Consider the following 27,753-nt stretch of genomic DNA (forward strand, 5'->3'; position numbering starts at 1 on the left):
ACGTGGGCTTTGCGGGTGCCCAGGGAGCAGCTGAGTTGCTGTCTGGGGAACACGGCTTCCAGACGCGTCCCCGCTGATTTCCCACAGCTGTGCATCTCCAAGCAGCATACTGTCAAGGGACCTGGGGGCTTGCTCCAGCAGCCCAGGATGGGAGGGGGCTTGATAGAGGCTACAGATAGAGGAAGGCTTGGGCCTAGAGTTCTCCCGTAGTAACCTTCAGGGGCATTTTTCTTCCCACTGGCCTCTAGAGGCTCAGACTCAGCCGGGAGGGAGGAGTGGTCACATCCCTAAGCCAAGAGGACCGTCAGGTGGGGAGTAGGGGAGGCTGGGTCTGTGCCGGGGGAAGAAGGGTCCCCAGGCCACAGGCACAAAAGGAAAGATTGAGCTGATGAGGTTTCACAGGTAACTGAATTTTGGTGCTCTACCTCTACTCCCTGAGGGCTGGGATGGAGCATTTATGTACAAGGGGATGTTCAGAGGGGGACTTCATCCTTCATAGATCTGTAGGGGTTGAAGAAGAGGATTACTGCCCCTTAATCTAAAGGGTAGAGGGTTTATATTTGCAAAAGAACTGTCACTTCGCAACTGGAGCCTTGGGGTAGGCCTCTCATAATTTCAGACTGAGGATGGCAGGACCTAGAAGCTGCCACAGTTAGATCTGCTGTCTTAGGCCACATAGTGTGTCTGGATGCCCAGAGTGTGGCACAGGGCAGCAAAAAGCCTTAATCGGCTCCCATCTCTGGGGAGCCTGTCTGTTTGCATCAGCACCCTCTGGCCAGAAGACTCTTACCAGTAATATCTGGCTAGATTCTGCTTAGTCTCTTTATTCATTAAATGAACTGATGGTTAAAAAGTGATTGCTATGAGGCTCAGTGCTGGAGACACAGTGGTGAACAAGACGGGACTCAAAAAAAAAAAAATAGGCCTTCATGGGGCTTTCATCCTTATGAGAGAGGCCAATCATTTGTCCTTAGTACAATCACAAAAAAGTAAAACAATTACAAATTGTAATTAAAAACTCAGAAGGAAATGACAAGGGAGTCACATACATAAGGAAATAAGGTAGTGAAGGAAAGGCTCTCTGAGGAGGTGACATTTAAGCCAAAGCCTAAGGATGGGAAGGAGCCAGCCACACAAAGAGGCAGAGAAGGGTGTTTGGGAAAGAAGGAAACAGCATGTGCAAAGGCCCTGAGGTAGGAGGGAGATCTGGAAGGAATGTGGCTAGTGCCCAGTATGGGAGGAAGAGGCAGGAGCCAGACCACATGAGGATATCATAGGCCCGTTGAAGAGGGTGGATGTTATTCTCAGCCCACTGGAAGTTACGGAAGGGTTTCAAGCTGAGCAGTGACCTGACCTACTTTATTCTGAAAGATTTCTATAGCTGTAGTATGAAGAATGGATTATAGATAGTAGACACGAGAGGCTCGTCAGGAGCTCTGCTGATGGTGTGTGAAAGATGGTGGGTGGCTCTGGAAATGGGAAGAAGAGGCAGAATGGGGAGCAGGAATCAGCAGTGGGGAGGGAGTGAGGAGGATGGAGGATCTGAGGGTGGCTCCAGGTCTCTGGCCTGAGCATCTGGGTGGATGATAGTGTCGGCGTGGGACAGGGGTACAGGGGCCAGGTCTGGGGGAAGAGGTCTAGAGCCCTGTCTTCGACCTATTGCTTTTGAGATATGTGAGAGACTTCATAGAAACAGAGAACTGGAAGAGAATGCCTACACTCGTTCTGCAGATAACTATGCAAATTAACTGAAGCACCATTGCCCATGACAGACTCCAAAGAGCACACTCAGCTTTTGATGTTTCTAAGCCCCCCTCACTGAAGAACAGCAGAAAATTGTCTCTGGAGAGAAGATTCTATTTGCACCTGCTACAGTGTCTCTTAGTGCATCATCCAGACCCCTGTGAGGTCTACACTGGCCATTGCCAGACACCAGGCTGTGCTGGGTTTGGCTTCTCTCAACAAGGGCCCGTGAGATGTGTGTAGAAACTCCTCAGCCCCTTCATCTCCAAACATTCGAACATAACTGTGGGTTCAGGCTTTAGGACACACCATTCCTAAGAAGGTTTGATCCACCAGAAACATGCTGCAAAAATGCCTGCTGCTTCCTACACCTTCATAGGAAATGGCTCCTCTGGGGGGCACTGGGGACCAGAGGCTTGTCCTGCCCCTGCAAGGGGTCTTTAGAGCTTTCTTCTTTTGGCAGGCACCAGATTGCGTCCAAGCAGAAGTTCACTTCCCCCATTGCTTAGGAAAAAGATGGTACCTTGCTGCCTCTGGCCAGGACACAGAACAGGAAGGGGTGGGGCCAGCAACCTGGGTCTGAAGCTTGCTCTTGGACAGGTTGTGTGACTGACCTGAGGGTCATCATGAGGAGAAGAGTTAATGAATGTAAAGCACTTGGCACATAGTAGGCATTCAATAAAGGATATTCTCACATGCAGTTGACCATGACTATAGTGGCTGCAGGTACATGGGGACAGCACTGGGCAGTGCTTTCCTTCCACCTTCCTGTGGTGGTGGACTGTGGAAACCTGCAGGGACTTCACATTTTAGAGAAGGCAAGCACTGCAGGACCTCCTCCTTTTTTTCTTTTCTCTTCTTTTCTTTTTTTTTTTTTATTATGAACTCTTGTTTTAAATATTTATTTATTTTGAGAGAGAGCCCACGCACGTGCGAGCGGGGGGAGAGGCAGAGAGAAAGGAGAGAGAGAATCCCAAGCAGGCTCCACTGTCAGTGCAGAGTCTGATGTATGGCTCAAACTCGTGAACCATGGGATCATGATTTGAGCTGAAACCAAGAGTTGGAAGCTTAACTGACTGAGCCACGCAGGTGTCTGGATGTCCTTTTAATTTCTTATTCTGAGCCCAGCCCCCGTAGACCCTCTCCCTGCCTTCTTCCCTCATTGACACACAAGGCGCTGGCTATTGATTGAGGCTCCCCCCAGAAACTGGGCTCTGGGCTGAAGCTCCCAGCCTTTCCCTCACAGCTCAGCCCAACCCCCTGAGGACATGCACCATCTCAAGGCTCCCCTGTCTCTCTCTAGGCTACAATGCAAACATCTTAGTCTGCCTCTGCACGGTTCTCCTGTGCTCTTTTCATCCTTAGTTTCTGGTTCATGTCCCCCTTCTGGCCCCACCTAGAAGGCCTTTCAGGGTTCCACAGCAGTTAGGGCTTCTGCAGGGCCACCAGGTGAGCAGAAATGGCCTATGACACACCAGAGCATGGAGACCGTGCCCTACTGGGCCATCATTTCTCCTGTCCTTAACCTAGGCCCTGCTGTAATCATGCCTCCTGGTGCCCTGACCAGCATCATGCTGGCATCTGGGCTGCAGGGGAGAACCTAGATGCTACCCCAGTAAGCTTTCCTCAACCAGGCTGTGCAGAGAAGCCATTGGGCGTGGGCTGCATGAGAACCTGAACTCTGGAATCTGGCAGGTGGGGACTTCAGTCCTTGCCCTACAGCCTTCTGGCTGTGTGACCTTGGGTAAGGACTTGAACCTTCCTAGGCCTCTGCTTCCTCATCTGTTGAGTGGGTGTAATCATTTAGTACCTCAGAGTTAATGTGAGGATTCACTGAGATAACAGGTGGAGTGAGTGTTGAGGAAATGGAGGGGGGATTTATGAAGAGGTGTCCGAAGTCCTGACTGAGAGGTCTCTGTCTTAGTTCCTTTTATTGTAAGGGAGGTATAACATCTATGCAGTAAAATGCCCAAGTCTCAAATGTTCAGTGCAGTGAGTTTTTACATCTGTGTGTGCCCCTGTAAACACCACCCAGATCAAGACCTAGGACATTTGCAGCTCCTCACCAGGCTTCTTCACGCCTCCTGCCAGGCAATAATACACACCGTTATTCTGACATTTCTCACTACAGGTCGTTTCTGCCTGTTTGGGTATTACATACAGATAGAATTATACAGCATGTACCTTTGCCTCTGACTTCTTTCATTCACCATCAGCTGTCTGATTCACCCATGTTGTCTTGTGTATCAGTGATCCCGTCTTTTTCATGGCTGCGTGTTATTCCATTGCGTGACTGCACCACAGTGTATCACCTGTTCTACTGTCGATGGCCATTTGTGTTGTTTTCATTTTGGGACTGTTATGAAGAAAACTGCTCTGGACATCTTTGGATGTTCCCTCTGGTGGACATAGGCTGCCATTTCTGTTGGGCGTATACCTCGGAAGAGAATTGTTGGATCATAAGACATAGATAATCTTTCGTAGCTGATTTTTTTAAGCTGCTATATCAAAATACTGTTATAAAAACTTCATGCCTATTATCTCATTTAATCCTCAGAATAATTCTTTAAAGTGGGCGGTCCTCATTTAGCAGGTAGGTAAATTGAGGCAGAGCTGGGAGGTGTTGAAGCCAGAATTCAAGAGGAAGCCATCTGTCTGCAGGGCCCACAGTCTTCGCATCTACACAGCCTGCCTCTTCTCCTAGACCCCCTCAGGGGGCAGTGCCAGAGTGAAGGGGGCCAGTGCTCTGGTGAGCCTGGCCCAGTGGGGAGGTGAAGGCCACTGGAGCCCGGCTCCTCTCCCTCATCTTGCACAGTGAGCGCGCCACCTGCGAAGGGGCGCGCAGAGGAGTGGTAATGAACGTGCTCTAGGTGCTGTAGCCACGCGTTTCAACAGTTGTTCTCGTTGGCTTTTGATTCCAAATGAGTAGGAAATGCTATTAGTTCAGGCCTCGCCTGCCGCATGGCAAGGCCCTGGGATAGAAGTGCAGTGAGACGAGAAATTGTGGAGATAAAACTGGTGTGAAATGGAGGCCTTCTCACAAGGCTGGATGTGTCCATGCGAAATGAAGTTACTTCTGAGAAAACGAGATTTAAAGAGATTCTGCAGAATTAGATTACACTTTCAAATTTCCTTATTAAACAGGATTGATGCCGTGGAGGGGCTGGTGGCTGGCTCCGTGTGGGACCCAACTCTGCAGTTGTAGGCCCAAGTGCAGGTCCAGGTGGGCACAGGCACCTTGCAGGTGGCAGGGACCCAGATTCCCAGAGACTGCAGATAACCCTCTCCCCGCCAGCAGCTGCAGTGGGTGTAGGAAGTGTGGGACTGATTTCTGGGTCTTCACCACCACTCCCATGGGTCCCTGTGGGCGAAACCCTGGGGTTCTCGCTTTTCCATTTCCTGGGGAAGAGGCAGTTGAGGACAGAGCACCAGGCCTTTTACTCATGGATTTTGCTCAAATCAGAGCTTGGTTTTGAGCTATGATCCATTTTTTGGAAATGTTTTTTAAAAGGCAGTAAACGTGCATGTGACTGCTCGTGCACAGGTGTGTATATTTTCATGTGCACACCTATCATGTGCACGCCAGATGCATGGATGTGTATTTTCACAGAACTTCCCAAGTACCTGCTGTATGTTAACACCATGCAAGGTTCTGTACTAAAACCGTGTGGAGAGAATCCGTAGACACAGTCCCACCTCTTGCGGCCCCAGTGTACATGTGTGTGAGTATGTGTGAGCCACTGTGCATGTTGGCAGACGTGTCCTGCATCTGTGTACCTTCTCTCTAACACCTCCCTCCTGGGTCCGCCAGCTCCTCGGCGGTTAGAGTGCACAGCCTGGGAACAGAGCAGATGAATCCAGTGCTTGGGCCCAGAAGACAGACTGCCAGGATTCAAATCCCAGCTCTGTCCCATACTAACAGGACAGGAACCTTTCTTGGGCCTCAGTTTTCCCACTGTTCAAGTGGGAATAATGTATCTATCTCATAAGGCAGTTGTGAGCCAAGCACTCAGAAGCTGAGCGCTGCTAGTGCAGTCAGTGTTACCTCCCTGCACGTTGCCCTTAGCCCCTGGAAAGCCTGGCTTCCCTCCCAGAGGAGGAGCAGGGCTAGCCATGGTGAGGGAGAGAAGCCCCAGAACTGCACTGGGTAGCTGTGTTGTGCTCTGGGGACACAGATTCGGAAGCACTGCTGAGACACGTGCAGAGGTTATGAGAAACGCCCAGGCTACACCCACCCGTGGTCCCAGAGGAGCCCGCCCGGAGCTGCTACAGCAGTCCCTTCCCACCTGACTGGGCACCAAAGTAGCCTGTTAGACAGACAGGGCTGCTTCCTTCCACACACCTCTGCAGTGCCCTTCAAGTAACGCTGAACTCTAGCCAGCGCCTGTGTGATCTTAACCATAGTGGCACATTCAAATCCATTTATTTGCCTCAAAGCAAGTAATCGTTGCTATCTGAGGGACATGAGATGAGGCTGAGAGTAAGGTCATCCCTTCCTGTGTGCCACCTGGGATGACACGAATCAGAGCCAACTTGTGACTGCCGGGTCCAATTAGTCCTCAGCTTCACATAGATCTACTCCCTTATTCCTCATGGCAACTCTATGAAATAGGTATTATTTTCATGTTCATTTTACAAGAAAGAAAACTGAGGCACAGAGGAATTAAAGTCACACAAAGGCGTCAGACAAACCCAAATTGAAGGATTCTCTATAAAATAACTGGCCTGTTTTCTTCAAAAAATGCTAGTATCTTGAAACACAAAGACAGGCTTAGGAAGTCTTCCAGATTTAAGTGGACTAAACTGGACAAGTGAATACAATGCATGATCCAGAATTTTATTTTGCTGCAAAATGTATCATTGGGGAAATGGGTAAAATCTGAAAGAGGTCTGTAGGTGATATTGTTACATCGATGATCATTTCCTAGTTTCATTAATCATATTGTATGAGAATGTCCTTGGTTTCAGAAAGTACACATCAAAGTGTTTAGGATCATAAGGCTTCATGTCCAAAGCCAACTCTCAAATGAGTCAGGAAAGATATTACAGGGAGATCTGTAGGGAAGGATAAAGCAAACATGGTAATCTGCGTGAAAGGTATATAGGAATTCTATTTTGCAACTTCTCTGAAAGTTTGAAATTATGTCAAGATAAAAAATCAAAGAAGAAAGGAAACAAGTGTCAGAACAGGGGGAAGGTGTCCTGGGATGCATATAAGTAATACAGTCCATTTCCGGTTTGTCAGTTCCCTCCCGGATGCCAGACTCTGCTGTGGCTTCATACCTATGACCTTGTTCTTGTCCTCGCCAGTCATCTGTGTGGAAAGAGACCTTTATGGCTCCCATTTCACAGCAGCAAGTCAGAAAAATGACGGATTTGCTCCAGGCTTTCCAGCTACTTGGGACAGTTCTCAGGCTGGAAAGTAGGCTCTCTGAGTTCAAGCTCACTGCCCTGAGCCTCAACCCCACTGCTGACTCAGTTTTGGTCAAGAGGGGGATGGGCAGGACCAGACATTTCTTCCCGGAGGAGAGATGGAGGGAAGGTCCTGGGACAGAAGCAGACAAGGTCCATTTGCAGGGTGGAGAGGGATGCTATTCCAGGGTTCCGCAGGGAGCAGACCCAGAAGGGCCAAGCAGGACGTGCCGGCATGTGGGAAGGAACCTCACATGCCAGGTGGAGTAGCCAGTGGTGGCTACAGGGACACAGGGCATATATAGTTCAGAGAGACCCAGGGCTGGGTGGGGTGGACATTCTGGGGCAGAGGACCGGCTTTGGAGGAGCTCAGCCTGCTGTCCAAGCTGGAGGTACCAGTAGGACTGGGAGCAGGGGGCTTGACAGTTCAGAGAAGTTCACACACCAGATGTGAAGGACAGCGTGGCCTGGGTTGGGTGAGCAGGGATTGCCAAGGACCGAGGTCTGACCTGGCAGATCACTTGGGGGTCCCTGTGAAGAGGAGGGCTTCTCTCCTGGCTGTGGGTGAGTGTGGGAAGAGCCAAGTGACCTCTGGCAGTCCCTCCTGGTCACTAGGGCTGTCTGGCTTGTCCTCAGATCAAAGAGCTGAGGGTAAGTGTCTGGCAGCCGGATGAGCCCGACCGGGAGGCTGCCTCCTTCCACTGTCAGCCTGCCTGGTGTAGAGGCGGGGTATGGGTTTGGTGCTCTCCCCTCAGAGGTCATCCCCCCACACCCTGAGATTGAGGAGGAGCACCTAGGCTCTGGAGCTGGTTTATAATGGCTGGGCCCCGCGTGTGTCTGAGCTTGTGCCCGCACGTGCGGGAAGGCTCAACATCATCCATTGTAAAATATCAGTGTTTTCATGGGTGAGTAGTAATTACTGGGTAATGCTTTAAAACCTTTCCTGAAGGAGCGCAAAGCTGTTTTTTTTCTAAAGTCAGGAGTACATTAAAAGGATTACCATGTAGATTTGATTTTTAGATAACACTAAAATGGATCCCAAATGGACTTCAGCAAAGGGATGCTATCTCCTTAATGGAAAGTGCATGGCCCCAGGCTCAGCTCCCAGAGCCAGGCAGGGGAGGGAGGGAAGAGGTGTCTGCCTGGCTGACTGGCGGGCTGGGTGGGAGCTGGGGAGGCCGGGCAGAAGAGAGAGCCCTGACCCTCTGGGGAGCATTTCACTTCATTTAGGGAGCAGGAGACCAGAGATGCCCCTTTTAAACCTCCTTGCCTTTCCAGGAGTGTTTTCACGTCTCCTGAACTAACCCAGTGAGAGCAAACAGTATGGGTGCTCCCTTAAGAAGGAAGGCAGGAGTCAGACTTGTCCCAGGACCTCAGCCTTTCTAGGTAAAAAAGGCTCAAGGTCCCCATATGCCCTGGGACCTCCTTGGCCAGGTTGGCCCTGCAGTTCTGTGTCTCAGTGGACATCAGAAACTGGCAGAAGCCATATGACTTTTTTTTTTTTTTAAGTGTTTATTTATTTTATTTTTGAGAGAGAGAGCAAGAGGAGGGGCAGAGAAAGTAAGGGACAGAGGATCTGAAGTGGGCCCTGTGCAGGCAACAGAGAGGCCAACACAGAGCTCAGACTCACTAATCACAAGATCATGACCCGAGCTGAAGGCAAATGATTAACCGACTGAGCCATCCATGCACCCTGAATCTGTGTGACTTTTTTTTTTGATATAGATTGCTTTTATTTTATTTTTTTAAAATCATAGTTTATTGTCAGATTGGTTTCCATATAACACCCAGTGCTTCTCCATGTGTGACTTCTTAAGAGTTCTCCAGGGCCCAGGAAGTAGAGTTCAGTACCCTAGAACAGGCTTCCCAGAGCACTGCTGAGTGTCAGGCCCAGCCCAAGCACAGGCAGGGGCAAGGGGCCTGGGGACAGCTTGTGGCCTCACTCCTCATGGCCTCTCTGGGTCCTGTAGGTTCAGGGTCCCGCAGGGGAAGGAATGCCAGCCCCCGCTATACCTCTGCAGGCTCTGGGGCTGGGTGTGCTGGGGCCTGGGCTTGGAAGGCCAGCCTGTCCAGAGGCCATGCCAGAGGGAGGATAGAGCAGGACAGATGCTTCTAGTGGTGGGGTCCTTCCTTATTTGGGGTATAACTTAGTGGATCGGTGTATCCCCTGAGTGTGGATATTCCAGTTACACACACACCCCTCCCTGCTACTGAGAGCACAAGCATAGAGCCCTGGGGGGGTCAGGCCTGCTGCCAGGCCATGTGAGCAAGGGGCAGACCAGCCGTAGTGGAGCTAACTAGAGGCCTGGCCTGAGATTTTCCAAATTGGTGTGTGTGTACAGGTAGAGCTGTGCTGGCGGGCTGCTCCCTCCAGGGCTCCAGGGACAATAGCACCACCCTAGGACCCACCCACCTCTTCACCTCCAGCTCTCCCAACTCCTCCCCCGTTTGCCCCTACCAGATTCCTCCCTGTAGGCCCCACCTTGGAAAAACACTTCAGAGGCCCCTTAGCTCTCAGGGATGCCTGCTCCCCAGCTGGCTTCCACAGCCTCCTCAGAGCTCTGTGACCAGGCTGGACCCAGCCAGAGGAGACACAGGCAGGCCTGAGGACATAGTCATCCTAGGCCTCATCACTCTTTCAGACCAATTAACCTTTAGTGCTGCATTAAGGAAATTAGTCAGCAAGCCTCTCAGCTAACAGCCAGGCCCTGCGGGGACTGAAGGAGGAAGGAGAGAGTCCACTTCAGCCTGGCTGCCTCTTCCCTGCCCTCACCTGTCCTGCTGCTTCTGGAAGGCCCCCTCCCCAAGAGAGGCACAGGAGGCAGGGAGGACCCCCAGGGCCAGCTTGATTAGTGGCCCACACTAGACTGTACCTTCAGACCTTCTGTGCCTTGGTTTCCCCATCATTCCTCAGAAAATTTGCCTGGAAGAATTCTGAGGGCCCTTCTGACCTGACATCTGTGGGTTCTGAGAATGAGGCCCCTTGGAGGCTGGTCCTCCTCTGAAGTCGGAGGAAGGGGAAAGGAAAAGAGTGCAGCTCAAACCAGGCCAGGGGCAGAGGGCCAAGGCTGGGGATAGGAGGGAGGCCAGGAGGTGGGAGCTGAACCCAGAGCCCTAGAGAGTGCTGGGGTCCTTGGAGAGGGTGGGGCCAGGAGAAGGGCAGACTTCAGGGGCTGGTGGGGAGCCAAGGAGGCAAGAAGGTGTGGGCTGTTCCCCTCCACGGTCGACTCCTCCATCCACCTAAGCCTTAGTCAGGGAAGGCACCTTCCACCCCCACTGTCCTCATGAGGGGCTCTCAGGCAACTCTGACAGGCACCCCCACCTGCCCCCAGCCTGGTCCTGGGCTCTGAGACTCCCTGCATGTCCCTCCGAGCAGTCTTCACTTCAGCAGCCCAAGGTTCAGGGCTCTACAGAGATGTCCAGTCTCAGGACATCAGTCCCCACCTCCTCCTCAACTGTTGCTCCCTGTGGTCACTCCTTGCGTCCCCAAGGCCAGAGGCTAAGACCCTGTGCCTCTGTGCCCATGCCTGCATGCTAGGCCTGTGTGCGTGGGGTGTGCATGAGTGCACACGCTTGCCTGCTGGGAGGTCTGCCTCTCCTTCCAGGAAACTCCGCGCTGAACTTCCTGCCCTCTGTAACATTTTTTCTTGTATGCTGAGAAGCACACATGGGCCCTGGGAGCTTCCTGCACCCCTCCCATCTTGGCTCAGAGATTCTTATCCTGGTGGGAAGAGCAAGGATTCAGAGACTCTGAACCTCCCCTCCCTCAGGCCAGGGCAGGTAGAAAGTTTGAATCTAGCTAGAAACTTTCCTAAGGAGAGTCCCAACTAGGCCAGGCTGTTGGGGAGGAAGTGGGGATGCCTGGGAACCCCCAGGAGAAGCAGTGGGTCCCTATTCCCAGAGGGATGGGTCCCGAGGCCTGTGTCCATCTGTCTGTCATCTGTCCATCCGCAGGCGTGCCGATGCTCTCCGTCCAGCCCAAAGGGAAGCAGAAGGGCTGTGCGGGCTGCAACCGCAAGATCAAGGACCGCTACCTGCTGAAAGCACTGGACAAGTACTGGCACGAGGACTGCCTCAAGTGTGCCTGCTGTGACTGCCGCCTGGGCGAGGTGGGCTCCACCCTCTACACCAAGGCCAACCTCATCCTGTGCCGACGCGACTATCTGAGGTGGGCCTCCTGCCAGCCCTGGCTGCTCTGCTTAGACAGCTCCCATCCCCCAGGACCCAGCAGGGCTCTGCCCTTGCCTTCTGACCTAGGCCCTGTCTGTGTGCATATGTTCCGGGCAGTCCTGGCCCAGCCCTGCTCCCCCAGATGCCCAGGGAGCCCTGAAGACAGAGCCGCACATTAACTCCTGGGTCTCTGTGCCCAGCACAGGTCCTGGGCAAGCCTCTGCAACCATTGGGCACTGGAGAGAAGTTTCCCTAGGGCTTGGCCCTGTCTTTGCCAGGTGCTTCTGACCCACCTTGTCCCTGGAATCTGGGAGGGGGCACCTCAGAGGGCTTCTTGGTAGGGAAGCTCTAAGTTCCCTGGGTCCTGGATTTGAACTAGCTTCCGAGCCTTCTTTCTTCTAACCTTCTCCAAGCCTTGGTTTGCCCGTTCAGAAATAGTATGAAGTCTAAAGCTTCAGATCATAGTCCTTGGAGCTCTAACCCACCATCCCCCACAACCTGGATCCTATTCCCTGGGGCTGTCTCCCCCAATTAACCCTCCCTTAGGCCATTTAAGACATCAGCAAGGTTGGAAGGAGGCCACAAAGTGGGGGCCTTGGCTGAAACCCAGCATCTACATTTGGCTCTCACGCAGGCTGCTGGGTGGTGGCCGGGACTTGTGACGAAGGAAGGCCCACTGCATTAATTAATAGGTCAGGCAAGGGCTTTGGGGGGCTCCCTCTGTTCAGGTCTAGGCTGTGGTGAGGGGTAGGGTTATCAGCAGGGTCTTCCCTACTTTTGGGAAGAGCCTAAGGTTTTCCTGCCTGCACCTTCTCTTTCTTCTGCCTTCAGCAGTTTTTAAAGTGTAGCAATAATCCAGGATCAGTGACCCAGTGCTCCTCGCTGGGCCAGAGGAAAGGTCTGAGGCCAGGAGCAGGGATTAAGAAAGGTTATTTCTGGGGACAACCCCCTTGACGACCTGGAAGGAGCCTCCACATCTGAAGGTTTCAGGCATCCCCTAGAGTTTGAACCTCCCAGGTTATGAGGTGTCACACCAACTTATGAGTCCAGAGGACCTGGAGAGGGGGTACCACAGTAAAGGACGGGCTTGCCAGCAGAACCAAAGCACCCACAAGCATTCTAAGCCCTGCCAGCTACTGGAGTCTGAAGGTGCTTTTTTCTGGGCTCTAGGGGACGCCAAGGAATGACTTTGGGTCCGGTAGGTCAGTGGGCTGGGGTGGGGGTGGGGCTCCCTTGGGCTGCTGAGCTCCAGAGAATGGCTGTCCAGAGCCTGCCCCGTCTGTAGCCACTGCTCATTGGACTGGGGGCACTGAGGCCCCCGCCTTGCCAGGCAGATGTTGTGGCCCAGCCTTTGTCTGCCTTAATCTGAACCACCAGGCAGCTCAGGCTGATGAATAATAGAGCCAAGCTCATTTGCAGGTGCCTGAGCTTGAACTGGACAAATCAGGGATTAGAGAGTCTCCTGCCTGCCTCTCAGCGCCCCTGCCTCACTTGGGGCTTGCTCAGCCAGTGTGCAAAGAAGGAGCAAGGAGGAGCCTGGCTGGCTCAGACCACTGGAACACCTGGCCAAAGACTGGCCTGCATTGGGGAGGAAGTGCGCACCTGGCCCTAAGAGGAAGGGAGCCTGCGTGAAAGAGGCATCGTGCCAGATGTCTTGGGACCTCTCTTTGGGTGTCAGTCCTATTTTAGAAGCATCTTTGAACAGCATCACCTAATCCAGCACCCTCATTTTGAAGAAGGATAAACTGAGATCCAGGAAAAGGAAAAAGGGCTTTAGGCAGATCACCCAGTGAGTTGGTAGCAGAAAAAGACCACCCACAGGGTTGTTGTCATGATTAAGTGGGTTGATCTTAGGGAGAGCCTCAGTGGCTCAGTTGATTAAGCATCCATCCTACTCTTGATTCAGCTCAGGCCATGATCTCAGGGTTAGAGACCAGCCTAGGGCTCCAGGCCACGTGTGGAGCTTGCTTAAGATTCTTTCTCCCTCTGCCCCTCCAACCCACTTACACCCTCAAGCTCTCTCTCTCTCTCTCTCTTAAAAAAAAGTAAATGAATGAATGAATGAGTTGATCTTGTAAAGCCCTCAGAACAACGCATAGCACATAGTAAACACACACTGTATAGGTGTTCACTGAACGATCTGTGACTGAGAGTTTACAGAAGTTGTCGCAACAAGCCTGCAAAGGATATATTTCAGTGTCCTTGTTTTACAGTTGAAGTAAGTGAGGCTCGGAGAGACTCATGACTTGCCTGAGGGCAGGCAGACCGCCTCTGAATTCATGCTTGGGTGAATCTGGAGTCCTCAATCAGCGCCCAGCCCAGTGTTCTGCCAGTGGCTCTGGGTGCTAGCTGAACCCCAGTGGGAGCCGGGGAGGGGGTCTTGTCAGCCCAGCCCAGGGATGGGCGATGTCTCATCCAACCCCTGAGCCCCTAGCCTCCCCCTCCCTGGATTTCTCCCCTACCTTGATTTCTCTGAAGCCTGATCTCTTAGCAGAATCTAGATGCTGCCATCTGTGCTCCTTCCCCCTGGCCTGAGCCCACCTGCTAGGCGCGCAGGAGTAGGGACCAGTGGGGCCCTGGGCAGAGGCGGCTCCCCTGCCCCCCAGCCCAGCCCCCTGAACCCTTTGCGCTGTTCCCCTGCAGGCTTTTTGGCACCACAGGAAACTGCGCCGCCTGCAGCAAGCTCATCCCAGCCTTTGAGATGGTGATGCGCGCCCGGGATAACGTATATCACCTCGACTGCTTCGCTTGCCAGCTGTGCAACCAGAGGTGAGTGCTGGCCTGGTGGCAGACCCAGCACACTCACCAGGCCCCAGCTGATGCCTGGGGACGCAGACCAGGAATGCTGCGGGCGTGGACGAGCACGTGTGGGTTCTGTTGTGTTTACGCTGTAGGCACATGCTGTCCTGAGCATGCATGTGCACGTGTGTTGTGTGCGTCTGGGCCCTGTAGCCAAGTGTGTGCACTCCAGCACTGTGTGTGCATATCTGTAGGGCACAGGTCTGTGTGAGCGTAACAGGACCCGCATCGGTTTCCTGTGTGTGCACCCCGTGCCGCAGACATGTATGTAGTTTTAAATGTCCCTGTACAAGGCAGGCATGTGTGTGTGCTCTGTGTGCAGGCCTGTGCATGAAGGAATATGAACGTGCACACATATTAAATGTGCATGTGCAAGGGTTGTGAATGCATGCCCTGTGCCCTTGTGCATGTGTCATATGTAGTGCGTGTATGTACACTTTAGTGAGAAGGAGTTCCCAGATCTGGAAGGTGAAATCCATCATGGGAAAAGCTACTCACTCTTGTGATTCTGGTCCCAGCCTGCCTTCTTTCTGACCTTTGGCCTCTGCACAGCATCCCTGCCTGTGGGAGGCCCTAGGGTCCTAAGGAGCCAGAACCCTCAGGAGCCCCCATGTCAGGAAGGAGCTAATACAAGTGTTCCCAGAGGATGAGATCCAGAGGCACCTGTAGGGAATGCTGAGAGGATAGCTGGGGGCTTGGCCAGACCCTTGGTTAAGAGGACTTGGTGAAGTTGCAGTGCCACCTGGTGGTTAGATTGGGATCTGCTGGGACTGGGCCTATGACCCTGGGGTCCAGCTAAAGACCTAGCCCCCTGGGGACATCTTTGGGAAGAGCTAAGTTCTCCAGTACTTGTGGGGGTTGAGGGGTGGGGGGAAGCAAAGCAAGGCCTTCTTTGGGTGGGAGGGAAGATGGTAGACAGAGCCACCTCCTCCTGCAAGGATGCTCCAGGAAATCTACAGATTCTGTTCAAAAGAAGAGTACCCTTCACGGAGTCATCCTCTTAAGTTGGGGAAGGGAACAGAGGGTTGGAAAAATCAGCCGTGTTACCCCTTCGCCCTTCCCTATTTCTACATCTCTCCTTTCTTGGTCTTCTGTTTCTTTGTCCTTTTCTCTCTTTCTCCCTCTCTGGGACTGGGGTAGGCTATTCCTATACCTTCCCATCAACTCCTCCATGGAGGCCTGACTGTGGCCCAGACTTGTCTGCTGTCTGTCTGTCCTACACCCAAGACTGCAGGGCCTGGCTAAGGACTGGGCTGACCTAGGGTGATTGATCAGGTTTGCTATGAGACCTTTGGGGATCCCTTCTGGAAAATTCAAGGAGCAAACTCTCCAGGACCTCAGTTCTCACATGCTCACCTTCTGGGCTGGGCTGGGGCCTGTCTGGAGCCCCCACCATCCACTGGGACCCCTCCATGGCCTCTTTCTCCTGCTTGGATTTTCCAGATTTTGTGTGGGAGACAAATTCTTCCTGAAGAACAACATGATCTTGTGTCAGATGGACTATGAGGAGGGACAGCTCAATGGCACCTTTGAATCCCAGGTTCAGTAATGCCCGGCGCCTGGCCTCCTGGCCCATCTGTCCGTCTGCCTGTCTGCCTGTCTACCCACCCGCCTGGCCGACCAGCCACTCTCCTGCCGATTAGAACTCCTCTGTCCTCGATGGGAGGGACGGCCCTTCCTCCGCTGCCCGTCTGTGTGTGACCCTCCTGGGGCCAGGCTGGGCCTGTACAGTCTGTCTTCTGTATATAAATGGGAACATTTATTTTATGAGAAATGTAATGCGATTTTATTACTGGCGTGGATTAAACTTATGAATGTTTCCGGGGAGGTTACTGTGCGTTGATCACATGACTGACACAGAGCTAGGTTCCCTCTCCTCTGCTTGGAGGCAGAACAGGGCCCTCCCTTTGGCCCCCTCCAGAGCAGGGTGTGGAGCAGGGCCTAGGGCTCCAGCGTGTGCTGCTGCTGGGGAGAAGCTGGAGGGAAGGGGACAACCCCAAGCATCCCACAGCCAGGGGTGGGCTCTCCCCTGGCAGAGTATATACCCTGGTCCCCAACATAAAGAGAGGCAAGATGAAGCCTTCCCTTCCCTGGGTTCCTGTGTTACATCGCTACACTGAGACCCCCAGCCAGAAACGCAGCCCTGACCTTCCCCACAGTAGGACCCCAAATCCAGAGCCCCCTGTCATGGGAATATCATTCTTAAAGCCGTCTTCCCTTCCAGGGTGATGGACAGTGTTTGCTGTCTCCTCCCTGCAGCTTGGGCCTGACCTGGGGCCCACTTTTCTGCTCTTCTGGGTAAGCGAGAACAATCCTGCTTGCCTGTATTCAGCCCACACAGGCTAGAGGCTTTCATTCATTCATTCAGCAAACCTTAATCCACTCTGTCTCAGCCCCATGCTGCAAGCACCAGACACAGTCCATGCCCTTGAGCAGGAGGGAGAAAGCCAGGAAAACAAATGGAGCACATTGCAGTGAGAATGGACACTGCAGGGAGACCTGGGACAGGCCAACTCCCATCAGCGGATGAGGGCCACTTCCGAAAACTCCGGAGAGTCAGAGACGGACCATCCAGTGGACACCCACAGTCAGACAGATACGCATGCTGTCAGGGAGGAGACACGGACACACCAACAGACGGGGGTGTAGGCCTAAACAGGCAGGGACAGCCAGCCAGCCAGGCACCAGGGTGGTTGCATCTACCCGCTGGACCAGGCTTGCCCGGGGCAGCAAAGGACGCTGTCTCGCTCTTGGCTGCAGCCACAGCACCAAGCACAGAGCCTCGGACTGTGATCATGTCACTGAGTGATATTAAAAATAGGGGCTCCTTGGATCCAAAGCCTACATGGGGAAGGCTGTATGGACAGACCCCCCCCCCACCAGCAGGCATTTGCTCCTGCTTCTCCAGAGGCAGTTTTCACCCTGGCCTCAGACCAGATCCCAGGGCTGGTGGAGCCCGCCCACTGCTTCAAGCCCCACCTGCTCCTGGGCCGGGAACCTCACCTCACCCCGGCCCAGGCCTGCTCCTCCACTTTGAGTGAAGCTGGGGGTGGTGGCTGGGCCCTTTGGGCACTTGGAAGAGGCCACCTCTCCACATTGTGGTTTTGTGGCCAGTGGGCCAGCCCATGGGAAGGGATGGCTAGGGCCATGGATCTTGGGGTTGGTAGGGGTCCTCAACTTTGGGGCAACCACCTTCTGTGATGAATCTACACACATACGTATGACAGAGGAGGGGGGCAGAGAGCCAGTGAGCCTGGCTGCAGTGGGAATTTTTGTGTGACGTGTCTGGTGTGATTGAAATTGGGGTGATGCGTGGTTGTGCATGGCTGCGTGAGACGCTGAATGGGATTGAGTGCGAGAGTTTGAGGGCCGGAATCTGTCACGAGGAATTTTCTCACTCAGCTTGGAAAAGCAAATCATTTTCCTGGATGTTAGCAGACCCCCCAGCACCAGACCCTCCCTGGGCCCTTGGACCAAGAATAGCTATGCCCCTACCCCAAGGGCCCCAACTCCTAACTTCAGAGTTTACTGCAGATGAAGTTGTAACACAAGTTAATTACATGGTTATCGAGAGATAACGGAGCCACTCGAATGCAGTTTCTGGGCAATTACAATTGTTTCCAACAGAGTCCCCATATTGCAGCCATGAAATAGCATGTCGTTTTGCAGTAATTATGTAATTAACTCGTCTCACCGCTCTAGGTTGCACAACAATTAATTCACTCACAATGAGACAGACTTGACATCAGGCAGCCAGCCTTTGAAAGCTCCTGAGAGCAGAGCTGGCCTTCTAGGAGGCCCCCAGCCCTGCTCTGCCCACTACAGACCTTGCCAGGGGACTTCTTCAGCTCAACATGCCATGGAACATGCCAGATCCAGCAACATGGCCCCACTTATTGCTGTGTCATTGTCCTCATCTGGGAAATGGGGATGATCTGTTTTCCAGGGTAGCCATGAGGCCAAGTACCCGGCCTGCGTGAGCTGGGGTCATCATCCTGGACGTCATGAGGAGCTGAGCAAGAGACTTTCACCCCGGAAGTCCCGTAGCAATCCATAGCTGCCCCCAAGAAGAGGCCACACAGTTCTTGGCTGCAGCAGGCATTGAACCAATAGGAGGGTGGTGAGGGGGGGGCCCTATAGCAGGACAACCGGGCAGGGCCATGGTGACTACTTAGGGCTGGGGAATATGCACCTGGTGAATGCCACAGGGACTGCCTGACCCAGGAAGCCAGGAGAAACTTGGTTAAGTGTAGGGCATGAATGGCTCTGCCCTGATTCTCCTCGGCGCTGCAGAACCATTGAAGATTAGGGAAGCGGGGAGATAGGAAGTACTGGACATGAAGAGTTAGAGGCTACAGCCATCTGAGCCTCAGCCTGGGCCACGTGGGCAGTGGCAACATGGACGGGCATTGTACTGTAGCTGGGCAGTCCCCTCTTCTTCCACCCAGCCCATGGGACCCCATCTTCCCTCCCTGCATTCCTTGGTGGCCAGTGTCAGAGATACCTTAACAAGGGGACTAGGGCCCATGGAGTATGGCACCTGCTTATGCGCCCACTCCTTGGCCTGAAGCTGGACCACATAGTCTGTGTTTGGAAAGAAGTTTGATTCCAGTCTTGACACTGCTGCACAGCCGATTGTGAAATCCCACATGGATCCTCTCTCCTCCTGGGCCTGGTCCCAGAAACTGCCCCACATCATGAAACACACAGGTTCCAGGGCAGAGCCCACATGACATTCCTGCCTAGGAAGTCTCACCTCTGCCTGAAAGCAATTGCTGTCTCCCTCAAAGCCATCAGTGATCATCACAGCCAGACTGACTACATGTAGCACAGAGTGCTCCCCAGAACCACCCATCTAGGGATGCTGCCACCAAGTAGGGGACTCAGGAAAGATGGCTTGTGCTGAAACTGTTACCTCTACAACTATAGTTTTGCCTAAAAGTCAACAACTGAAGATGGGCTGATGTGAAGATCAGTTGTCCAGAAAAATATTTGGTCAAGCCTGGTTTATCATGAGAAGACAATCAGATGAAACACACACACACACACACACACACACACACACACACACACACACACAGAGCTAAAGAGCTCCTGAACAAACCTCATCCCTGCCCCTGGCTCGGACTTTCATCCTTCCTTGTCTCAACAAAGGTGGGAGTCTCTTGCCCCCTAGACGTGAAGTTGAGCAGTGTCCCAGATCTTTCAGACTCTTGGAACCCACAAAGTAGATTGTTCCTGAGCCTCCTCCTTGCTGGTGCCATATTTGTCACCCAGCAATAATGCCCCAACTTAGCAGCACCTGTGTGCTCCTGCCACCAGCCTGAGCTCCCCCTGGGGCCCAGTGGTCTCCAGCACTTAGCTGCTCTTCTTTCTGGGCTGGGTCCTGTGCTCACATATGTTTCACATCACACTTTTTCCCACCCTGTGGCTTCTCCTTTTCACCACCTATGCTTACTTCAAGGAGCAGGGGACTTCCCTTGCTGGGGCTCACCTCAGGACCCTCCTTCTCCAGGGGCTCAGGGGCAGACCGAGGAAGGGAAATGCAGTTGCTGCTCAGGACATCCAAAGGGCACGGGGCAGAGCCAAAAGGTGCTTTACTACGGAACTTCCATTGCAGGAAGGGAAAGAGGTGGGGGTGGGAGGGCAGGTTTAAGGGAAGAAAGAAACCTGTGGCTCAGACAGAGATTAGCTTTAAAGCCTATTTCCAATGAAGGAAAACAGACTTGGGATTCAGATAGTTTGGACTCTCCAACATGGTTTTTATTCTAGGACACCATCCTTCCCCTTTATGAAATGTAATAAAAATCCTCTGTGCTGCTGGGTTCCTCCAAACACCAGTCGCTTCCTCTCTAAACCCCCAGGCTGCACACCTACCCAAAGCTTCCAGTGGGTGCTGCCTGGGCCCCTCTTCTCTGAGCTTACATGCTCGGAGCCCAGTACAACAGCCCAGTCAGTCTCCAGGACTATCCCCTTGGCATTCAATTTTGCAGACCTTGTGGCTTCTGCAGGAAAAGCAGGAGACCTTTGGCTGCCTGTGGCACAGGTTTGGCATCTCTGTTCCTTTGGTGCCCTGCCTTATCTAGGGGTACAACTAGATTCTGGAGAAGAATGGGTCCAGGGGCTCCTGCCTGGGGCTTGAGTTACACTCTTACCTCCCGCGTCTGTGTGAGCACAGTGCTGAATGCCGCTGGGACCTGTGGTTTCCTACGGTTCTGATTCCAGCGGGTGCATTTCTGTCTTTCGGAGTCTGGAGGTGCTAAGGGATAGAGGCAGTTCCCGGTCACACCTCTTGTTGTGACAGGTCTCCCTCCGCACTTGGATAATATGGGGCTCTCCCCATGGGGTCTGAGGGCTCTTCAGAGTGACCCAGGGCCCCCTACTTCTGGCCCCCTCCCCATCTGCTGGCACAGGCTAGGGGTCAGAGGGGGCACAGTTACCTGAGATAGAGGAACAGAGAGGGAAACATGAGAGAGTAAGAGTTGGGGGAAGGAAGGAAAGAGGGGAGATGGAGAGATGGAGACAGAGAGAGAGAAACAGATGGGAAGAGATGAGACAGGGCAGGAGAGCAGAGGGAATGGGCAACAGGTCTGGGAAGAATCTAACTGCAAGGGAGGCGTGGAGTGAGGGCAGCTGTGGCGCCGAAGACCAGTGTGGCACAGTGGTGGCGGGTGGCCCAGGAGCCAGATCACATGGGTTCAGACCACAGCTCCTCTGCTTGGCAGCCGCATGGCTTTGAGCTGCTGACTTCACTCTCATCTTATAGATGAGGAGTTTCCTCATCTTTCCAAGGGGGCTGCGGAGGGTACCCACTCTCAGCACTGCCCTGAGCATTAGATGAGTCGTCACACGGCACCTACTCACAACTGCAGCTGGCTCGTGGTAGACACCAGAATGTGGAGCCTTGACATTATACAACCAGCATCGGGCCTGCGCTTCTAGGGCCTGGGGTCCCCCTGCAGGAGGCCTGGGCTCCCATAGCAGCCTCTTCCCCACCCCACGGGCTGCTCCTGGGCATCAGCATGTGCTCCCTGGAGAGGAGTCCCTGGGACGGGTGGGGGGAAGCAGCCGGGCAGACAAAGGAAGCAGGCTTTCATACATAAAAACATACCCAGTACCTCTAAGCTGCTCGGTAACTCTGAGGGAGGTGAGAATATTATCATCATCCCAATTCTACAGATGAAGAAACTGAGGCTCAAAGTATGTAATGGCTTACTCTAGTAAATAAAAGAACTGGATCTGAACTCAGGCCTGGTCTGACTCTAGATTCCAATCAGGTAATTCCCGAGTGAACTTGCACCGAGAGACAGCCCCTGCATGGGATAGACCTGGAAATGCACGGGCAGATGGTACCCATGACAGAGCCCCTAGACCCCCGACTTAGCTCCTGTTTCTCTCCATGGCCCATCCCCCTGCTGAGAAGGTGGTCCTTGGGTAAGAGAGGGAGAGACGAGAGAGGGAAGAGTAAGTGACTTAGACACCTCTGTCCCTCGTAGCACATCCTAACTGAGCCTGTTGCTGGGCCAGGCCTATGCGGAGTGCTGGGTGGAATGGGCGGTTCCAGATGATGTCATTGGAGGCAGTGGCTGGGGTTGTGTCCGTGAAGGAGGCCCCAGTGCATCAGCATTCAGTCAGGAAGCCAGTCTGCTATATGCCAGCCATGGTGGCGGGTGCTGAGGCATGGAAATCCCAGTGGCATCCTTCTCCGTGTGGGGTTTACAGTCTAGTGGGGGAGACAGACAATGAATGAATAAATAGATCCGTAATAAGCTAAACATAGTGTGGAGTAGCTGGAGGCTACTCTTTAGATAGAACGGGGAAGAATGATCTTTTCTTGCCCACCTTTGAAGACCATCTTATCTAATGTGTTTTCTTTGGGGAAATTAAGGCCCAGAGTGATGGACAGGGGCACACTGAAGCCAGCCTAGGTTGGGAGCTTGACCCTCTGGCCCCCAGCCTGGCCCAGAGCCATGTGTCCTGCATCCTGAGCCCTTTATTCCCCCAGGGATTCTGCTCGGGCACACAGTGCATGGAGGAGCTGCTCACTCCTGACATCTGCTCAGTGTTTACCTCCTTTTGTTTTCCGGGTCAATAAGAAACATTTTTCCTTAAAATATCAAGAAACTGGGCTTGGGTTCTTGGCTGCCATTACCAGTCTCCCTGCCCCAGGATGCCGCTAACTTGGGATAGGTTGGCTGGATCGTGGTTTCTAGAGATGCTAGCCTGATTACTCTGGACACGTGGAGTTACTGCCCTCCACAGAGGATGCACCAAGAAAATCGTTTCTTTGCAGATTCTGCATGGCCAGTTTTCCGGGGGAAAAGTCTTGTTGTAAAAGCAGGATTTGGCAATGCTCAGAGGGCCACAGGACAGTGGGACTGACATGACCGGTCCTTCTTTCCCTTTCCCCCAGACCTCACTGCCTTCAGCCTGCTGGCCTGTTCTGAGGGGGGAGGTACTCCAGGATTAGGCTCAGCCTCAGGGCTCCTACTGGGCTTTCCTGCTTCTGGGGATCCGAGAGAAGCCAAGGCAGGTGGGTTTCTCATGACTGTGCAACCCGGGCACAGAGAGGTGGGGGCCCCTGTCTGCTGCCAACAGCACACACCGCGAGGTGCCCCTGGAGGAAGGGTTGTCCTCTGATACTTCCCTGCTTCACCCTGGGCTTTCATGCAGGGCTGTGGATTTCCAGGATGTGGCTGATGGTAGAGCCCCTTGCTTCTAGCCTCGGGGCATCAGGCCCCCATCCACCCCTCGTTTCTCACAGTGAAGGGGTGAAGGGAACTTTGCACAAAGTAGTGCCCCACTGGTTCTGTGGGACTCAGGAGACCCAGAACCCCTTCTCCAAGTTCCCATGGGCTGGCTGCCCCTCAGCCAGGGGCCCTGCTGGCCCAGGCTTGTCCTTCACCCCTTCCCCTGCACCTGCCTATTTACTCAGGGCTTATTTGGAAGCTAATCCCTGTATTCGTTAAGTGACCACTCCTCCTGTCCCTCCGCTTTCATTAGAGACATGAGAGCTAATTACCAGCCCCTCTGAGGCTCCACCACAGGCCATTTTAGAACTGACACAGACCTTTAAATGATTTAAAAATCCTATTTCCTTGCAGTGAAATGGGCTACTCTTCCCTCCCTGTTCAAACTGACTACTGTGCACTTCCCATCTGAGGAGAGACCCTGCTCCTTGTCCGCCTCAGACACTGGCTCCTCACAGAAGCCTTTTCAGGTGCTGGAAAAGGAGGAGGTAGAAGCATCTGAGGCTCTTCTCTCTCCAGCCACACATTCCCATGAGTTCAGGAAAGCTGAGCCTGATGGAGCCTGGGCAGGACAGGCTCAGGCTGGAGACTTGGACGGTGAGAAAGTGTTCAGGAGTAGGGAGAACATCCAGCCCTCAGTGGTGGCCACCGGCCCCTCTGGGGCCTCAGAGCTGAAAAGGCCCCTGCCCAAATCTAAAGCTTGACCATGCATGCCCTGTGGGGACCAGGTCAGGGTCACAGAACTCTCTGGAACTCTCCGTGGTTCTGAAGTTTCTGAGCCTGAACCCTTGGGCTCATGACGGGGAGCACAAAGTGAAAGTGGTGGAAATCACCTCCAAGTATTATGCTGTGGGCTATGCCTGGAACACAGAAGCTCACCGTCTCCTGAAGCAGCTCGATTCTATGAAGGGAGGCCCCTGCTCAGGCCCCTCTGACTCCAGGAAATGATGCCAACGGTGACCATTGTGACCCTTGTCTTCTTCCCCTCTGGCCCCAAACCAAATAGGAAAAAAAAAATTCTCTACAAAGGGGTGGTCTTAATTTCAGCATATATATAAGCTTCTTTCAAGAATATAATTTTATTTTGCAATTTAGATGTTATATTTGTCTTAATCACATAAAAGGATGCCCTGCCATTATTTTCTTTAACTTAGGGCCTCTAACTTGAACTCCAAACTTCATTTGGTTCTGTTCACTGGGGAGCTTTGCCACATAATCTTAGAGGTCACCTCCCTACATTCTGGGAGCCCTTGAGTCCCCTCCCCAGGGACATGCCGTGGGGGGCTGTCACTACATGCTCTCCCCCCCTCCAGCAGTGAATGCCCACCAATGCTTAGCCCAGAACCAGAACCTGTTAAAGTGGGAATACAAGGTGGGGGAGTGGCATGAGCTGCCCTCGCAGGGACCCCAAGGCCTCTGCAGTGCAAGTCTTAGGCCATCCTCAGGTCAAGCAGGACTCAGACTCTACCTTCTGCCACTGGCCTGGTCTCTGGTGGCCCTCACCACCGGCAGCAATTTGAAGCATGAGGCACCATATTGCTCTCTCTTCCCCCTCCTTCCTGCATTCTACTGGTCCTGTTCACCTTCAAGTTCTGCTTGATTATTCTTTGCAGGGAAATAGACAATGATTAAAAAAAAAAAAAACGCCATACAGAGAAAGAGGCACAGATTTGATTCCTACAGCAGATTTAGGTTCCAGGCTTCTGACCCATCTAGGTGATGACCAGATCCCCATTACACTCTGGTTGCCTTTATTCCCCAGGGGAATGCTCATATTTTCACCTACCCCCAACTGCTCCTTAGTAGCCCCTTTGTGCGGCAAAATAATGCCCTTGAGCTTGAAGAGGCTTTAGTGGGAGGATTTCAAGGGCACCTTGTTCCCTCTGGACAGCCTAAATTCTTGAGGCCATAGGTCTGTACCCTCTGGGAACTTTCCCCTAAAAGGGCCAATGACAACTCCCTGTAACAGAGAATTGTTCTTCTTATTAAACCCATGTCACCTCCTTTGCTATATTGTGTCTCACAGTCTCCCTGGGAGTGCATAGGTTAATGTGCCCCACCTTCCAGGTGAGGAAATAAAGCACACTGTAATGTAGCTAGGTGGTACAGAGGAGAGAATTCAGGTCAGCTCTTCTGCATCTGGGGACAGGATAGCTGCTCTGTGGTGTCTCAGGAATACACACCAGTATAAGCAGTATATGGAAAGAATGAATGGACGAGTATTATTTTGTGAGCCCTCTGAAGAAGGGGCTGCCCATGTGGCACAAAATATCAGAGAGGAACCTGATACTGAGTTGTTGAATAGCCAGAGATAAGAGGGAAGCCGCACAGGTATAGGGGGAAGTCTGGAATCTTGGCTGGTTGAAATGCAAGAAGGGACACTGAAAGTGGAGTGGGCTTGGAGTTGAGGTGGGACATAGGAAATGGGAAACTGAACAGAAGAGTTTAAGCCTTGACATGTGACACAAAGAGCTGTTAGAGGTTCTTGAGCAGGACGTGGCACACAAGTCCTCTGTTTTCTAAGTCATGACCACTTCAATGTGTCCTCTTCCACAGGCACATAGAAAACCTTACTGGCCACTACTTATCAAAGCTCCACCTTAGTAAGGAGAGCGACAGCCTGCAGTGAAGCAAGAGTACCAAGGAAGAAGGCTTTTGGTGGGTCAGGTTGGGGTCCAGGGAATTATTTGAGCTGGGCCTCAGATTCATCTGGGTGGGGACACAGAGAAGGGACACTTCAGGCTGGGACAAAGCAAATGCCTAGAGGCGGGAGCTCTCCTCACCTGGGGAGCTCTGGGTGGACCGGGTGGCCAGGGGTGCTGCTAGAAGTAGGGGAGGAGGCAACAAGTAAAGGGGTGCAGTTCATGGAGACACTGGATAGTCTCCATCTTGGGAATTAGGCACATGATTGAGGTTGGGGATGCCATTTACTGGGGAGAACTCCGAGGCCTGACAGACCATAAAGGTCCTGCAGGTGCCAGAGTGTAGCACGTGGGATAACATTTTTTCAATGCCACTTCTGCCAAGGATTAATAATGCCAATTAAAAGCAGAGATGACCATTCTGTTGGCTAAACATTGAGCATAACATGGCCCAGAGCAGAGCCCTGTGGCTGGCCACTAGGCACATCCTATCAGACTACCATTATTTAATGATCTTTGTGGGTGGTTCTCCAAACAGCTGAGTAGCACTGCATCAAGCACAGTTTTCCATCACAGGCACAGATGAAGTTATGAAAGAATTTATCAAAAGTCCAGACACCACAAAGCCTCCCTGATAGCCGTCTAGTGACCTAAGCAGAAAAAAGTAGATGTTGGTTTAATTCATTTCTCCTTCCTTCCCTCCTTACATAACTCCTGTTCCTCCTTCTCTCCACCTTTCTTTCTCTCCAATGTATGTTGAGTGTGTAATGTAAGGTAAGGCAAGGAAGTTATAAAAGAAATGAAGCAAAGTCCCTGCCCTAAAATCCTCTCACAGAGAGGAGGAGAGTCAGGAGCCAGCCTGTGAAGAAGTCATAACTCGGTGTGGTCCTTGTCACAACAGCTTCAGAAAGAAGGGAGAGGTAACTAACTGGTAATTAACTTGGCCTGGGGGACAGAGAAGGTTCTGGGGAAAGGACACTTGAGCCATCCAACAAGGGAGGATGAGCATAGCAGACAGTGGGTAATGACCCAGAAGTGGGAGAGAGTAGAGCTTGGGTGAAGGGTGGCCCGGAGTTCAGCGTGCCCACACACCAATGCGGTGGCCCTGGAGGAAAGCGGCAAGGCTGCAGGGGGTGGGGGTGTCTCCTGCCGGGCTGGGGAGATGGGCCTTTATCTTCCAGGAACAGGGAAATGTCAGAGCTTTATAAGTGGAACAAGGCATGATCAGATCTGCACTCTTTGAAAGATTGCTCTGGGGAGATATAAAGGGAGAATCAGAGGGAGCAGACACCAGGGTGGGGACACCTGCAGTTTCAATTGCCCAGGTGAGAAATGAGGTTTGCATGACTTGCTCCTCATGATCCCCCACTGGGCTTTTTTTTATTTTTATATCCATTCAAACACCTATACTAGACGCATCCTGAGGATGCAGCGGCGAAATGCCCCACCCTGCCACAGCTTCCAAGGTCTGCTTTTTTCCCTTTTCAGAAAACCCAGTCTCCCATATACCCTCCAAGGACTTTCACCCTCGATCTGCTCCTAGGGCATCTTCCAGCACAGAGAATAAAGTGGCCAAAGGAAACGTGTGCACATTGGGCAAAGGATTCTTATGAGTTGAGATGGGCTGTGGCCACCTCCTCCATCCCGCATTACCAGGAAAGACATCCGGGCCTCATTGAGAAATGAATTGAGAACGGTCCCAATATCCCAATTGACTCAGATGAGGGCATTTTCTGTGAGCACAGGGTCCTATGAAAGCAGGGGCAGAAATGGGTCAAATGCTTCCTTAAACACAATAATTCCAGGTCATAATGTTTGGAAAGAAATAAAAATCAGGTTACCAGGAAGCGTATGCATCCCTCTGGTGAGAATCAGCTTGCTGCAGCCGTGAATTTCTCTTAGGTTTACCCAGGAGGAAGCAACACATGTCTGGTTGAGAGATTGTACTAGAGACGGTCAAAGCGTGAACATCTCTCTCATATGGACCAGGGAGCATCTCCCTGAGACACCCCCTGTGGTGGACATTTGGTTAAGCCCCAACCTCCATTCTGCAGATGATCAGTCTAAGTTGAAAGGATGCTCTCTGCACCTACTTTTTCCTATTATTAGTGCAGGGTAAGTAGGTATCCAAGTTGTCCTGGTCAAACTAAGGACTCATTTATGATTAGAGGAGAGGTTTTCTGTCTTTCTTTTGGTGTGTGAATAAAGAAACAGGTAACCCTGTTTGCCACTGGTAA

The 27,753-nt window shown here is 52.6% G+C and overlaps 1 protein-coding gene across 1 annotated transcript in view; it reads left to right on the forward strand.

Annotated features, from left to right (window-relative positions):
• Positions 1-15,944, forward strand: part of LMO1 (LIM domain only 1) — a 35,781-nt gene extending 19,837 nt beyond the window's left edge. The window contains exons 2-4 of the mRNA XM_029957249.1: positions 11,110-11,323; positions 13,969-14,094; positions 15,568-15,944. Of these exons, the coding sequence (XP_029813109.1) occupies positions 11,110-11,323; positions 13,969-14,094; positions 15,568-15,673 (446 nt within the window). The 3' untranslated portion in view covers positions 15,674-15,944. The remainder of the gene's footprint in view (positions 1-11,109; positions 11,324-13,968; positions 14,095-15,567) is intronic.
• The last annotated feature ends 11,809 nt before the right edge of the window (positions 15,945-27,753 follow it).

The sequence above is a fragment of the Suricata suricatta genome, chromosome 11 (assembly GCF_006229205.1).
Source record: "Suricata suricatta isolate VVHF042 chromosome 11, meerkat_22Aug2017_6uvM2_HiC, whole genome shotgun sequence".
Classification (NCBI taxonomy): domain Eukaryota; kingdom Metazoa; phylum Chordata; class Mammalia; order Carnivora; family Herpestidae; genus Suricata; species Suricata suricatta.